We start from the raw sequence: 14049 nt of genomic DNA, 5'->3' as shown, positions 1-14049 counted from the left end.
CTGCCTGCTCACATTCACTCAGCAAGTCACAGGTCCTGAGCTGGGAGCAGAGTGAAAGATGCCCAGGCATCAGGGAAGAAATGAAGCAGCGGAAACAGCCCCACAGGGCACAGCTGAGGCAAAAATCACTGCTCATACCTTGGTCTGAGATACTTCTATGTGCAAGGTTGTTAATATGAGTAGACAGCCCCCTCACTAGTGACACGCTCTCACTTCCCCGGTGGTCCAGTGGGTAAGAATCCACCTGCGAGTGCAGGGGTCACTGGTTCAATCCCTGGTCCCGGAAGATCCCACATGCGGCTAGCAACTAAGCCCTTGAGCTGCAACTACTGAAGCCCGTGAGCCCTAGAGCCTGGGAGACACAACAAGAGCAGCCACTGCAGTGAGAAGCCCGTGTAACACAACGAGAGGAGCCCCCGATCCCCACAACGAGAGAAAGCCCGTGCACAGCAACGAAGACCCAGCACAGCCAAAAATAAATAAATAAAATCTTAAAAAAAAAAAGAGTGACATGCTCTCCATCAGCTCTTTTGACCTACTGATCACTCTCATTTAACCTTGGTCCAGCAACCAGCTCCCAGGAGAGGGGTGTTTTGTTTTCCGTTTTTGCTTTCCTGCCCCTGAGCTGTGGGAGCAGCATTTTGAAAGTTAACCACTCTTCTCCTTATGCCCAAGCTGGACAGAAGGCTTCAGTTTTGCCTTGTGTTTCCGGAAGCAATTTCCCCCCTTAGCTCTTAGGAGAAGATCTCTATTCATATCTCCTCTAAACCATCTCTGTGGGGAAGAAGCGCCTGGCACGTAACAAGGGTTCAATAGATGCTTTTGAATGAGTCCTGCTCCACTGCCTCTCTGAGGCTGGCCTCTTTCTAACCTTGTGGAAACGCACCTTCTCTAGAGACAATTATCTTCACTTAAGAAACCATCCCTCCAGCTTCTGGCTTAATTACTGGAAACACTCGAGCAAGTATAATTTGATGGCATGCACAACATTCTCAGTAAGCATTTGAAAGTAAACTTTTTTCCCAACAAACTTTACATTGTTTTGACTTCTAAACCCTTTTCTCTCATCTATTTACAGGATACAATTTCATGTTTTCATAAAATTTACTGACTTTAATTCATTCAACTTTTATTGAGTATCTCTGCATTATAAGTGCTATACTGCTTTACTTTTGTTGTCTCTAATAGGATTTAATAGCAAATAGTAATGCTGCATTGTCTAATATACAAATTAAAAGTAGTTTTCTGACACACTAAATGGAATCAAGAAAGCATTAAGCAGAGTCTTTTAAAGTCAAATGGTACATAGGTTAAGAATCTGCAGTATATTTCATACATTTGAATTTTAGATTTGAAGTAATGTTGAGTTCTTATCCCTCTATTTAGAAAATTTTAAATCTTTAAAATATTTGATAATATCAAGAAAAGTTACAGAACTAATATATTTCACATCATTACTGTCAACAAGAAATAATTTCTAATTATGCATTAAATATTTTGTACGTGTAAGTCTTCTATGGATGTCACTTTCCATGTCACTTAAAATGATTTTAATAATTATAGATGGTAACATTTGTATTCTCAAGATCATTTGTCTGTACTTTTGTTCTTAAAAAGCTCTAATGTCCTGCATAAGTTTTTAAAATGATAGTTTACCAATAACAAAAATGCAGTTCTTCCTCTGTAGGGCTCAAATTCATTTCCTGATGGAAAACAACTTAGACTCCCATTCAGTTTCCATCCTTGAATGTGTCATGGCCTTAAGTTAATGGTAGCTCACCACAGAATCCATGTATGAGGTTTTATATGTTTAATCCTTAAAGATATCCTTAAAAGAGGGAAAACATAATTTTCTATCTCCAAAAATGACCCCTAAATATGTAGACTAATTCTTTTAATTCTTGAACATCTTCAATAATCACGGTGTAATATGAGGTTGCAATCATTTCTGAGAGGTGTTTATTAATAAAGACTGCACAATCACAAAGTTCTAATAGTCTAACTTCTAACATACTCCAGGGTCAGTAATATATTGCTCAAGGGCCCAGTCTGACCTGCTATTTTTATAAATAAAGTTTTATTGGAACACAGTCAGACCCATTTGCTAAATTAGCTAAAGCTGCTTTTGTACTACAACAGCAGTGTTGTAACTAGCCCAAATTATAAACCCTCTTAAAGTTCTGAAATCACTGTGTAAAGCTTACTTTTAATGAGTTGTTAACTCATTAAACAACAGCCATAAAGTTTAACAAATTTGCTGAAGGACTTCATTGGGCTAGAGAGATTTGGCAAGAAGTTTGCAAGGAAAGGGAGACATTTTAACATTTGCAGCACAGCACCTGAAGTCACATTGGTTAACTTGGAGAAAGGACACAGAATTGGTAGCAACTCTGAGACATTTAACATCATCTACAAATGCCAAAGGAAGTTGGCCTAAATGATCTTTAAGTTTTTCAATCTTCCGGATTCCTTGAAATGACTTCAGTAAGCCTACATGCAAACTCGGAACCCTCTGAGCACACAACTCAATAACAAATATTTCCTGGCACCCACCGAAGGTCAAGGCAGGGAAGGAAAACATTTTAGAAAAGTGGAAACCAAAATGATTACAGAAAGGTATGTGGAGCTTTACTATGTGATTCTTGAAACTCTCCTGTAACTCTGAAAAATTCAAAGTCACTCAATCGTGTCTGACTCTTTGCGACTCCACAGACTATACAGTCCATGGAATTCTGCAGGCCAAAATACTGGAGTGGGTAGCCTTTCCTTTTTCAGGGGATCTTCTCAATCCAGGGATCAAACTCTGGTCTCTTGCATTGCAGGTGGATTCTTTACCAGCTAAGCCACAAGGATAGCTCAAGAATAGTGGAGTGGGTAGCCTATTCTTGTTCCTGTGGATCTTCCCAACCCAGGAATCGAACCAGCCTCTTCTCCATTGCAGGCAGATTCTTTACCAATTGAGCTATCAGGGAAGCCCATAACTTTGAAATTATTATCAAATAAAAAAGTATAAAAATGGTTAAAGCAATTTTACATGTTCTCACTTAAAAGGGGGAAACTTCATATTCAACTGTGTTGAATATGGTAACACAAAGACTGCCATAATGGATCTGGAAAACACATCACTCATGTTCAGTATGTTCCCTGAAGCAAGCATGCCTGCAGACTACCCTCATCCCCTCTATCCTGCATCCTAAACACCCACCTTATAAATGTAACTCTTAAATTTATTAATATCTTACTATATGGAAAATGAGCTACCTAGAAACTAAAAGGACCAAATGACAGATAAGACATTAAAGAAGCTGGAGAGGGGAGAGTAGTGGGAGGCAGAAGGAAGGCACAGGAGAAACCAATTCATCAATAAACTAGATAAACACATTCTGAATGATCACAAATATTAGCAGCTCTGTTTTAGCTCTTCTTTGGTGGAACAGGAAGGAAACTTACCCCAAGTACTTGACTCTCATACAATGTATGTACGCCCCTTATATTTTTTATGTACACATATTCCAAAAAGAGATGTGAGTTTATTTTTCTAAAGTCCAAACACTAAGCAAACATTATGCTAATTGAAAAGTGCCTAGAGAGCCACACACATCCAGGTTGTTAAATATAGAAACCCACTGTAATGAGAACCATTATCTCTGGTTTCCAAGGATACCAGGGTAAGCACTACTCCTAAATTGCAGTTAATTCAGCAAAGGGCACAAAGTCATTTATATTCAGGGTCATCCCAGCTGCCAGCAGATGCAGAAGGAAGGCTAAACCGCCCTCTTTTTCTATTCTGTTCATCACCAGCTCCAGTTGCCAACCCCCACCCTCTGGTCCCAACCCTAGCCAATGATTTCTGGGTGAAATCTGGACAGTCAGCTTGTAAACAGCTACTTCCGAGAGAAAAAGGATCTACAAAGGGTAGGGCAGTCAGAGATGTGAACAGTGCCGGGGGTGGGGGTGGGTAGGGAAGGTTGGCATTCCTCTTTGTTTGTAAAAAGGACTGAAACCTGGTTTTGTGTGCCCGAAACACTAGGGGCCCTCTTTCCTGGTGCTTATGAGGGATATGACTTAGCAAGGAAACCACCATCATCATCTTCAGGGAATTGCACAGCTAATTTCAACTCCCCGCCCCACCAACTAAGACTATTCAAGCTTTTAGAGTTTATCACTCTTAAACTGCCACAGTTTCTAGAATTAAGTTCATTTTCAATTTGCTCTTCTAGACTCTGGGCTTCCCAAATGGCACCAGTCATGAACAACCTGCCTGCCAATGCAGGAGATGCAAGAGACACGGGTTTGATCCCTGGGTCAGGAGACAGATCCTTGGGTGGGGAAGATCCCTTGGAGAAGGAAATGGCAACCCACTTCAGTATTCTTGCCTGGAGAACCCCATGGACAGAGGAGCTTGGCGGGTTATAGTCCATGGGGCAAAAAGAGCTGGATATGACTGAGCATGCACGCACTCTAGACTCTAGGATCTACACTTTTCATAGGGTTACTTACAACCTGTTTCTATGGCTATAGTATAAAAACTACTTTCTGACAACTTCAGAGATATTGCCTCTGAATCATTTTGTTGTTGCTTATTCAAGGCTATTTATTGATCGCTTTCAACATGACAGGCATTGTACCAGGCTAAGGAGGCAGTGAGACAAATGATATCAGACTTCACTTTTGATGATCATGGAAAGGATCAGTAACAGACCATGTCACTTAGTTTAAAGAGAGTCATTTGGGACTTCCCCAGTGGTCCAGTAGTTAAGACTCTGCCCTTCCAATGGAGGGGGCATGGGTTCAATCCCTGGTCAGGCAACTAAGATCCCATGTGACCCCAGTACAATCAAGAAATAAAAATAAATAAGAATAACAAAATAATTAAAAAAAATAAAAATAGAGGCATTCCTCCTTTAGTCAAATTTACACTTACTAAAATACTGGTGTGGGATTTCACAGATACTTTAGATTTATCTTAAACTTATAGAAAGTATATACAAATTTTAAAAAGTATATGTAAAAAAACTTACAGAAAAAAAAAGTATATATATATATATGGGCTTCCCAGGTGGTGCAGTGGTAAAGAATCCACCTGCCAATTCGAGAGACGCAAGAGACTCAGGTTCAATCCCTGGGTGGGGAAGCTCTCCTGAAGTAGGAAATGGCAATCCACTCCAGTATTCTTGCCTGGGAAATCCCATGGAGACAGGAGCCTCGTGGGCTGCAGTCCATGAGGTTGCAGAGTCGGACATGACTGAGCATATACACACACACACACATATATATAAATAATATCCAGATAAAACAGCAATCTTCCATTTACTTCCTCCCCCATCACCTGTCCATTCAACACAGGAAGACCTCCATGCAGAACTCAGCTGGGGCAGAAGAAACCGGAAAGGTCAAAAAGCTCTCTCTGCCTTCATGTGTTTCCTCCTGATGGACATGAGACTGCATCAGGCTAAGCTTCTTAGCTTAATGTGATAAGAGAGGTGAATCAGTTTGCCTGTTTTGATAATTGAGGCCTTTTGAGACTCCCCTCTTTTGTGTCAATTCCATTAACTGGAGCTGCTCCCTGCATCCAAGAGAGAGAGAACAAATGAAATACAACAAAGGTTTCTAGTAGTTATGTAACATTTACAGTATCCCTCAACAAGGCAGGTCATTTAAAAACTAACGGTTAGTACAAAAAGTACAACATGGTTCTGAAAACTTTCTTGCTATACATTTTAGACAACTTGAATACTATGTACTTAGTTGAGCTGTCCTGATTTCAGTACACAATCCTTAAAAAAAAAAAGAAAAGCTCACTTATTTTTTTGGTACCAAAATATTGTTTCTTAATCCAATAAACAAAGTAATAATGTCAAACCTTAAAACTATACAAAATGGAAAATCAGTCTCAATTCTCTTTAAAGTTAGTCATTATTTTGGTGTATTATTCTGACACCTGCTATTTCTCACAAGGGGCAACATTTTGGGGTAAGACGGCTTCGGAGAAGATTCTGTCTGAATCTGGCAGCTTGCAAAAACGCCTAAGTTGAGCAGGCCACTCTTTAACCTTTCTCCTGGTCTCACCAGAAGCTAGTGTTCTGGAGGATGAAAACACAAAACACAAGTCACTGGCAGAAACGTCATCGTCTGGTTTATCCTTTTCTGACAACACATGAGCTTTCACAAAACCTCTAACGGAAGCCTGCTTACATTAAGGAACAAACTATTCCCTAGCTGTGCATAATCAACTTTTTGTTTTCTTCTCATCTTCAGCACTGACAGCACCCTAATCCACCAATTCGGGAGCCCAAAACTTGGACTTGAGCCACTTGGCTCCCTGGATGAAAAAACAAAACAAAACAGCGGAAGGGTCGCCTCGTCTTTTCCTTCTATTATCCTGACACCTAAATTCTGGTCTTGCGTATCGCACAGATCTCTGAAAACACTTTCTAGTAGCTCACCTCGTCCCCTGCTCCATCCTCCTCCCTCCACCTTTTCGTAGCTAGAAAGTGTCCAACTGGCAATGTTCAAATCGTAAAGGCAGCAAAAACGGCCCTGCGTGCTGTCACAAATGTCTAAAAAGTGGATTAGGGATCACCAGGGAGGGACAGCTCGGACACCCGAGGCCCCCGTCCTCCGCGCGGGGCTGGCGCAGCTCGGCTCCCTGCCCAGCCCGGAGCCCTCCGGGGCCCGGCGCAGCCTCCCCGGACCTCCCCGCTCGGCGGGGCGCCGGGGGTCCCCAGCTCTCCCGGGTACCGGACAGACGAGGGAGGGGGTGTGGCTGGGCTGCGAGCGCGCCGGGGTGGAGGTGACACCGTCACCGGAGAGTTGTCTGGGGAAGGCGACCGTACTGGGAGTGGAAGGAGACTGCCCCGAGGCTGTTTTCGGCCGCGGCGCCAGAGGAGCCGCAGCCAGTTGGTGGCGCCCGGGGCGCTCGGGGGTCCGGGGTGGGTGGGGAGAGCCGGGGCGCGGCGCCGGGCGCTCGGGGTCCCCGCGTCCCGGGACTGGCAGGTGGGAGGCGGCGGGGGCCAGGGGCGCGCGGGGCGGCGGGGCGGGCCGGGCGCTCACTCACCGATGCACAGCTGGATGGCGTAGGCGTAGTAGGACCAGCCGAGCAGGAGGCTGATGAACACCACCGGGATCCAGTAGAGCACCCGCCGGCACCGCCGCCTCACGCTGCCCGGACCCGAGGGCGCCATCTTCCAGCCGCATCCACCTGCCCAGCTCCGCTGCCGCCGCCGCCGCCCGCGGGCCTGGCTCCGGGGCGGGCTGGCCGCGCCCGGCGGCCCCGGCAGGACGGGCCCCGGGGCGGCGGCCGGGTGCGCCGCGGCCACTGCCGCCGCCGTGGCGCTAAGTCCCCATCCCGCAGCCCCGAGCCGGCGCCGCGGACTCCCCGCTCCTCAGCGCGGCGGAGGCGGTGGCTGCGAGAGGAGGGCGCGGAGGAGGCGGCCGGGAGGAGCGGACGACGAGCGGGAGGAGGAGGAGGAGGCGGCGGCGGTGGGAGCCTCCGCCCCGCCTCCGCGCGGCCCGCCCGCCCCCCGGCGTCCCCCTCTAGGCCGCCGGCCCGGCGAGGCCCGCGGCGCCCTCCGGCGTGCGCTCGGGGCACTGCCTCCGGTGCCTGCCGCGCCCCAGGCCCTAGCGCCCTCGCCGCCGGGCACCTTACGGGCATCCGAGCGGGGAGAGAAGATTCCTACCTTGGCCATTCCATCCCCGCCCCCCGCCCCGGGTCCCTGGACCCCGACGAACCGGCCCCGCGCGGGGCGAGGACACTGGGCGGCGGCGCGGGGCGCGGAGACGCGCCGGGGAGGGGCCGCCCCGGGAGCCGCCGGCGCGGACCTGATCCCCTCGCTGGCCCAGCACGGAGCGGGCGAGATGCCACCCCTGGGGGCGCGCCACCGCGAAGTCCTCAGGCGCCCATCCAAGGTCCCCGCCTCCCGCTTCTCAGAAAGGGTCGCTTCAACTTGCGGGTCCTGGTAAACGAGGGGCAGCGAGGGCCGGGCTGGCGCATTACGGCCCGGGCGCCTCCGTTCCCACGAGGGTTTTGGGGGGACTTGGGGGTGCACCGTGCGTGAGGAGGGAGCACCTTGGGTTGGGCATCCAGAGACCCTGGAGTCAGAAACACCAATTATCTGCTCTGAGAATTTGAACTCTTTCAAGTCACTTTGTGATTGTTAGAGTAAACATTCCCACCGCCCCCTCCCGAAAGTCCCGGGGTTCCCTCTGTGTACTCTTTCAGCAGCCGCTTCTTCACTACAGTGTTTTCTTTTGTGATGGCAATTCTAAACATAGCATATAGCTGCTTGTAAAGTCATCGCTAAAAATCCTGAAAGAATCCTAAATGTAGTGAGACCGACGTCCTGGCTTTAAGGTTGATGAAACGGAAAAGATACGAATGCTTCTGCAATTGTTTTCTTTTTCCCTTCATCTGATTATGAACGAACCTGGCTACAAGTGGAAACCAGCCCCCGCCCTCCAGTCAATATAGTGTCTCTGAATTATGTGCATAATCACTATATGTAATGTGTGCGATTTTAACAATTAATGAACACATGTGTATACACCACACAGCAACCATACTGGATGAACTTACTTCGTATTCATCTGTAGAATGAATGATCAATAAAAAGAAGTACCTATTTACATAAAGAAATTTAAGGTCTTATATCTGCGATTATCTTTCTGTGACTGGATTAAACAGCAAGCTAATCTCCCCTCCTGAAATAGCTGTTATGTTAAACACACCCACCAACTCTCTTTGCACTTCTATTTTAAAATGCATGGAAAACGCCGTCAAGTTTCTGTCAGACTTTGAATTATTGAAGTGAGATGACTTCTATCCCAGTGAATCACTTTATGTTGGTAGAAGGCCTTATACCGTTACATGGTAATGAGTATAAAAACATAACTTTTTTGGAATCCTCAACTTGATAACCTATGGATATCAAACTTATGTTCCCAGTCAGAAGACTCTAAACGTAAGAAAGTCCCTACTAGGGCTGAGGTACCTCCATAAAGATGAGAAAGTCAGCCTTGAAGGTCACTGATGAATTCTAAGGAATGAGAAATAAGGGATCAATTTTCCCAGGCTGGAAACAGTGGAAGAAAGGGCCAAGTGTGCTTCTTTAGGTATCAGATGCTGTCATGTCCTCTGCTGCTTCTCTTCAAGCAGTCTTGCAGGGTTTTGTGGTCAGAAATGGAGAGTATTCTACAGTGTTCATGTCTTTTACCCTTTTGGAAGAATATGCAGGAGAATTTGAAGGAGGCTGTGCTGTTGTGCTTAGTCACTCAGTCGTGTCTGACTCTTTGTGACCCTATGGACTGTAGTCCGCCAGGCTTCTCTGTCCACGGGATTCTCCAGGCCAGAATGTTGGAGTGGGTTGCCATGCCTTCCTCCAGGGGATCTTCCCAACCCAGGGATCGAACCCAGGTCTCCTATATTTCAGGCAGATTCTTTACCATCTGAGCCATTTGGAGGAGGCTTCATTTTCTTAAAGGAAATCAGCCCTGAATATTCATTGGAAGGGCTGATGCTGAAGCTGAAACTGTAGTATTTTAGTCACCTGATGTGAATAGCCAACTCATAGGAAAAGTACCTGATCTGGGAAAGATTGAGGGCAGAAGGAGAAGAGGGTGTCAAACGATGAGATGGCTGGATGGCATCACTGATGCAATGGACATGAACTTAGGCAAACTCCAGGAGATGGTGAGGGACAGGGAGGCCTGGCACAGGGAGGCTTGAAGTCCATGGGGTCCCAAAGAGTGAGATGTGAATAAGCACACAAAATGTAATTTATAATATTTGAGGAATAATTGCAACCTGTTCTGAATCATCAATGAGTTCTCCAAGGGTATCAGTTCAGTTCAGTTCAGTCGCTCAGGCATATCTGACTCTTTGCGACCCCCATGAATCGCAGCACGCCAGGCCTCCCTGTCCATCACCAACTCCTGGAGTCCACCCAAACCCATGTCAATCAAGTCGATGATGCCATCCAACCATCTCATCCTCTGTCATTCCCTTCTCCTCCTGCCCTCAATTTTTCCCAGCATCAGGGTCTTTTCCAATGAGTCAGCTCTTCGCATCCAGTGGCCCAAGTATTGCAGTTTCAGCTTCAACATCAGTCCTTCCAATGAACAACCAGGACTGGTCTCCTTTAGGATGGACTGGTTGGGTCTCCTTGCAGTCCAAGGGACTCTCAAGAGTCTTCTCCAACACCACAGTTCAAAAGCATCAATTCTTTGGTGCTCAGCTTTTTTTATAGTCCAACTCTCACATCCATACATGACCACTGGAAAAACCATAGCCTTGACTAGACGGACCTTTGTTGGCAAAGTAATGTCTCTGCTTTTTAATATGCTGTCTAGGTTGGTCATAACTTTCCTTCCAAGGAGTAAGCGTCTTTTAATTTCATGGCTGCAGTCACCATCTGCAGTGATTTTGGAGCCCAGAAAAATAAAGTCTGTCACTGTTTCCACTGTTTCCCCATCTATCTGCCATGAAGTGATGGGACCAGATGCCATGATCTTAGTTTTCTGAATGTATCGCTCTTACCTCAAAAAGAAAATCTAGTTCATGAATACTTGTTTCTAAAGACACACAAAGACAGGATTTAGCTCTGCCTGGGCATCTCCAGGTGGCTCAGTGGTTAAGAATCCCCCTGCCAATGCAGGAGATGAGACATAGGTTCAATCCCTGAGGCAGAAGGTCCGTCTGAGAAGGAAATGGCAAACCACTCCAGTATTCTTGCCTGGAAAATCCCATGGACAGAGGAGCCTGGCGGGCTACATACAGTCCATGGGGTCACAAAAAATGGGACATGATTTAGTGACTAAACAACAACCAGGCACTAATTAGACAGGCACAAGCATGCATGCACAACTGTAAGCTCTTTGGTGAGTGGTCAACCTCTAGATAATAGTCTCTGATGAGAATCAGGAGGATAACTTAGGTTTTAGGACTAGAGAGCTCCCCCCACTGCTTTTCTTTTTATTTAGAGCTGTGCATCAATGGGAAAATAATCTGAAGGTCACCGACAGTTATGAAGAAACTTCACTGGAGACTTACTCCTGAGAGAGAAGTACAGAAGGTTCAACTCACCAATTTTAGATATTCACTAATTATATCAAATTATGAATTCCATGTAATAACTTTGATAAAACTGCTATTGCCATTTATGAAAAGGCAAGTCAACCATGGCAAAGGAGAGAGTAACACAAAAGGAAAGAAGAAGGGGATGGCCTGGCAAGCAGGAGGCAGGAGAGAGTCCCTAAGAACTGTAGCTCTATCCTTACCAGGCCTCTCTGTCTCCGTGCTCCACCCACTTAGTAGTTTATGGAAATCATTTGCTTTTCAAAACTCCTATTATGACACCCTGCCCCCACCGAGAAAATGATTTATTTTGTCTCCTCCAGCCAAGATCTAATTGGAAACAATCCCCAGATTCTTCAGTCCCCAGACTTCAAATCCATCTTGTCATCCTGGTTAATACTCCAAATCTTCCTCCTGCTTCCAGATCCAGATTAAAATATTTGCTTATTGCCTTTCATAGTATGAATCAAGCACAGCCTGAACCAAGCCCAGGGAGCCCTGGACCCAGGCTGTCTCTAGGGAGCATGAACCTCCGCTCCTGCTGCCTATCGCAACCTCATCTTATCTTTTCAGTCAAACCACCTTAGAGCGGTCTGAAAACAATACTGGTAGATCATCTTTCATTGTTTTCTTAAACTAAGCTTATCACTCTTTGGGGGGAAAATCCCTTTAGAAGTCAGAGAACTATGACATCAATGACTCCAGTGATAATTTGCACTTCTGTAGTAGTAGCCAAGATATTCTCTGTGGGACGTTAATAGCATGCCCAAACCACGTGTTGTCTCCGGACATAAGTTACATAAAAGCAGTCTTAGAAAGGGAACTTGGTTTAGGGGATGCGGTTCAAAGTGCTGCTCAGATATTCTTTGGTTCTCAGAGATTTATAGTGTACAATTAACCTGGAGTGGAATAGATTGGAATATAATGGGAGAGAATTGCAAAGGCCTAACGAGTGTCTGGTGGATTGGGTCAAACATTGAGAAAATTGTAGAGTGGGAAAAACTCTGGCTTGACTTGGAAGCCCTGTGGGATGTCTGTTCAGTCACTGAGCCATGTCCAACTCTTTGCGACCCCATGGACTGCAGCAACCAGGTTTCCCTGTCCTTCACCATCTCCCGGAGTTTACTCACTCATGTTCATTGAGTCGGTGATGCCATCCAACCATCTCATCCTCTGTTGTCCCGTTCTTCTGCCTTCAATCTTTCCCAGCATCAGGGTCTTTTCCAGTGTGGGATCTCTAAGGTAGTGTTAATAGCATCTTGCCACGAGATGGCAGGCGCGCGCCATGCAGTGCAGCTCTACTGACGGTTTCATAGAGATTTCAATGGCATCAGCCATTAGTTTAACCATGCCAATTACAAATTATGAATTATAACTTCACGACCAATTATATATACTTGTAACTAATTATAATTATATTATAATTATACAATTTTATGCTATAATTTAGTGGCTAATGATTAATAAAAGCCATATTCAGAAAATTGAAAACAATTAAGAGAACAATTTTTCAGTTTAGCAAATCGTTCTGTTTCTGCTTCCACTTCTTTTCAGGTGGCTAAGGTTAATCTCTTTAGAAATAAAGTTGGAACTTTTCATTTAAATGAATGCTTTTGTCTACACCGACCCTCATCCCTTGCACCCTAAACAGGGTAAGAAAGCTGTATCTATGAACCCAAAAGGTGAGCAGATATTTCCTCTTCATGGACTGGCAGGATCTTAGAGTGGGGACACAATGGCAAAAAGTTCAATTAGAAGTGATGAGGCATGGCCACTGTGGAGTTGAGAGTTCAGTGGCCAGCAGAGAGTGACCAGGGGAGGCAGTGAGGTGGCAAGTGTCCAGCGGTGGCAAGGCCACAGTGGTATCCTCGGAGATTGCCAGTTCAAGTTCGATTCTCCAGGCGTCCAGCTGATTCTGTGCGGTGTATACACACCTACAGAAACATTTTTTGTGTGTGTAAGTCCACGAGCATTGACTTGTATTTGCAACAAGAACCGTGCCTGGAGCATGGTTTTAACCTCATTCAGCATCCCGTTTCTTAAAGGGTCATGGAGGCTGAGGCGCTACGAGAAATAGAGACACAGGAACGGGGGCACAGAGGTTCCTACTTGGTGCTTTCAAATCAGTCTCCAGACCTGCACTGTCCAGTAAGTAGCCACCAGTCATGTGTGGCTAGTCAACGTTAAATTACAATCAGTTAAAGTAAAATACCATAATCCCATTTCCTTAGTTGGAATAACCATGCATCAAGGGCTCATAGCCAGATGACAATAGTGGCCACTGAAATGGACAGTGAGAGTCTAGAACATTTCCATCATCACAGAGGGTTCCATTCAATGGGCTGCTTAGATATCTACTCTGTCTGAATATTCATGAGGCAAGCCATATGTTTATAACTGCAAGGGAAAAATTATCTCTAATTATAGCTTTACTGTTTTATAGAAACAAAAAACTCAGAGCTAATAGGAAGTTAACAGAGAAGTCTGGCGTGCTGCAGTACATGGGACCGCAAAAAGTCGGAAACAACTTAGCAACTGAACAGCAACGGGGAAGTTGAAGACACTTTAGGTTAATAGTATTAGGAGCTTCCTTCTCTTGAAGATGTGAATCTAAAGAGCCAAGAGCTAGCTGTACCACACCAGAGGGACAAGAGGTCACACTCTAGATTCTTCCACTTGAGGTTTATGTACAAATAATCACTACCAACAGCTAGTGGAGGTGATGGAATTCCAGCTGAGCTATTTCAAATCCTAAAAGATGATGCTGTGAAAGTGCTGCAGTCAATCAGCAGCAGCCACAGGACTGGAAAAGATCAGTTTTCATTCCAATCCCAAACAAGGGCAATGCCAAAGAATGTTCAAACTACTGCACAATTGCACTCATTTCACATGCTAGCAAAGCAGTGCTTAAAATTCCCCAAGCCAGGCTTGAACAGTACCTGAACTGAGAAATTCCAGATGTTAAAGCTGGATTAAGA

General features: G+C 45.6%; 1 protein-coding gene across 1 annotated transcript in view; it reads right to left on the bottom strand.

Moving 5' to 3' along the window:
- ZDHHC2 (zinc finger DHHC-type palmitoyltransferase 2) overlaps positions 1-7414 on the bottom strand; it is a 67811-nt gene extending 60397 nt beyond the window's left edge. Inside the window, exon 1 of the mRNA XM_070364134.1 lies at positions 7058-7414. Coding sequence (XP_070220235.1) covers positions 7058-7184 — 127 coding nt within the window. The 5' untranslated portion in view covers positions 7185-7414. The remainder of the gene's footprint in view (positions 1-7057) is intronic.
- Positions 7415-14049: the final 6635 nt, after the last annotated feature.

The sequence above is a fragment of the Bos mutus genome, chromosome 27 (assembly GCF_027580195.1).
Source record: "Bos mutus isolate GX-2022 chromosome 27, NWIPB_WYAK_1.1, whole genome shotgun sequence".
Taxonomy (NCBI): domain Eukaryota; kingdom Metazoa; phylum Chordata; class Mammalia; order Artiodactyla; family Bovidae; genus Bos; species Bos mutus.
Note: the sequence above shows the minus strand (reverse complement) of the source record. Positions and strands in the feature narration are given on the sequence as shown.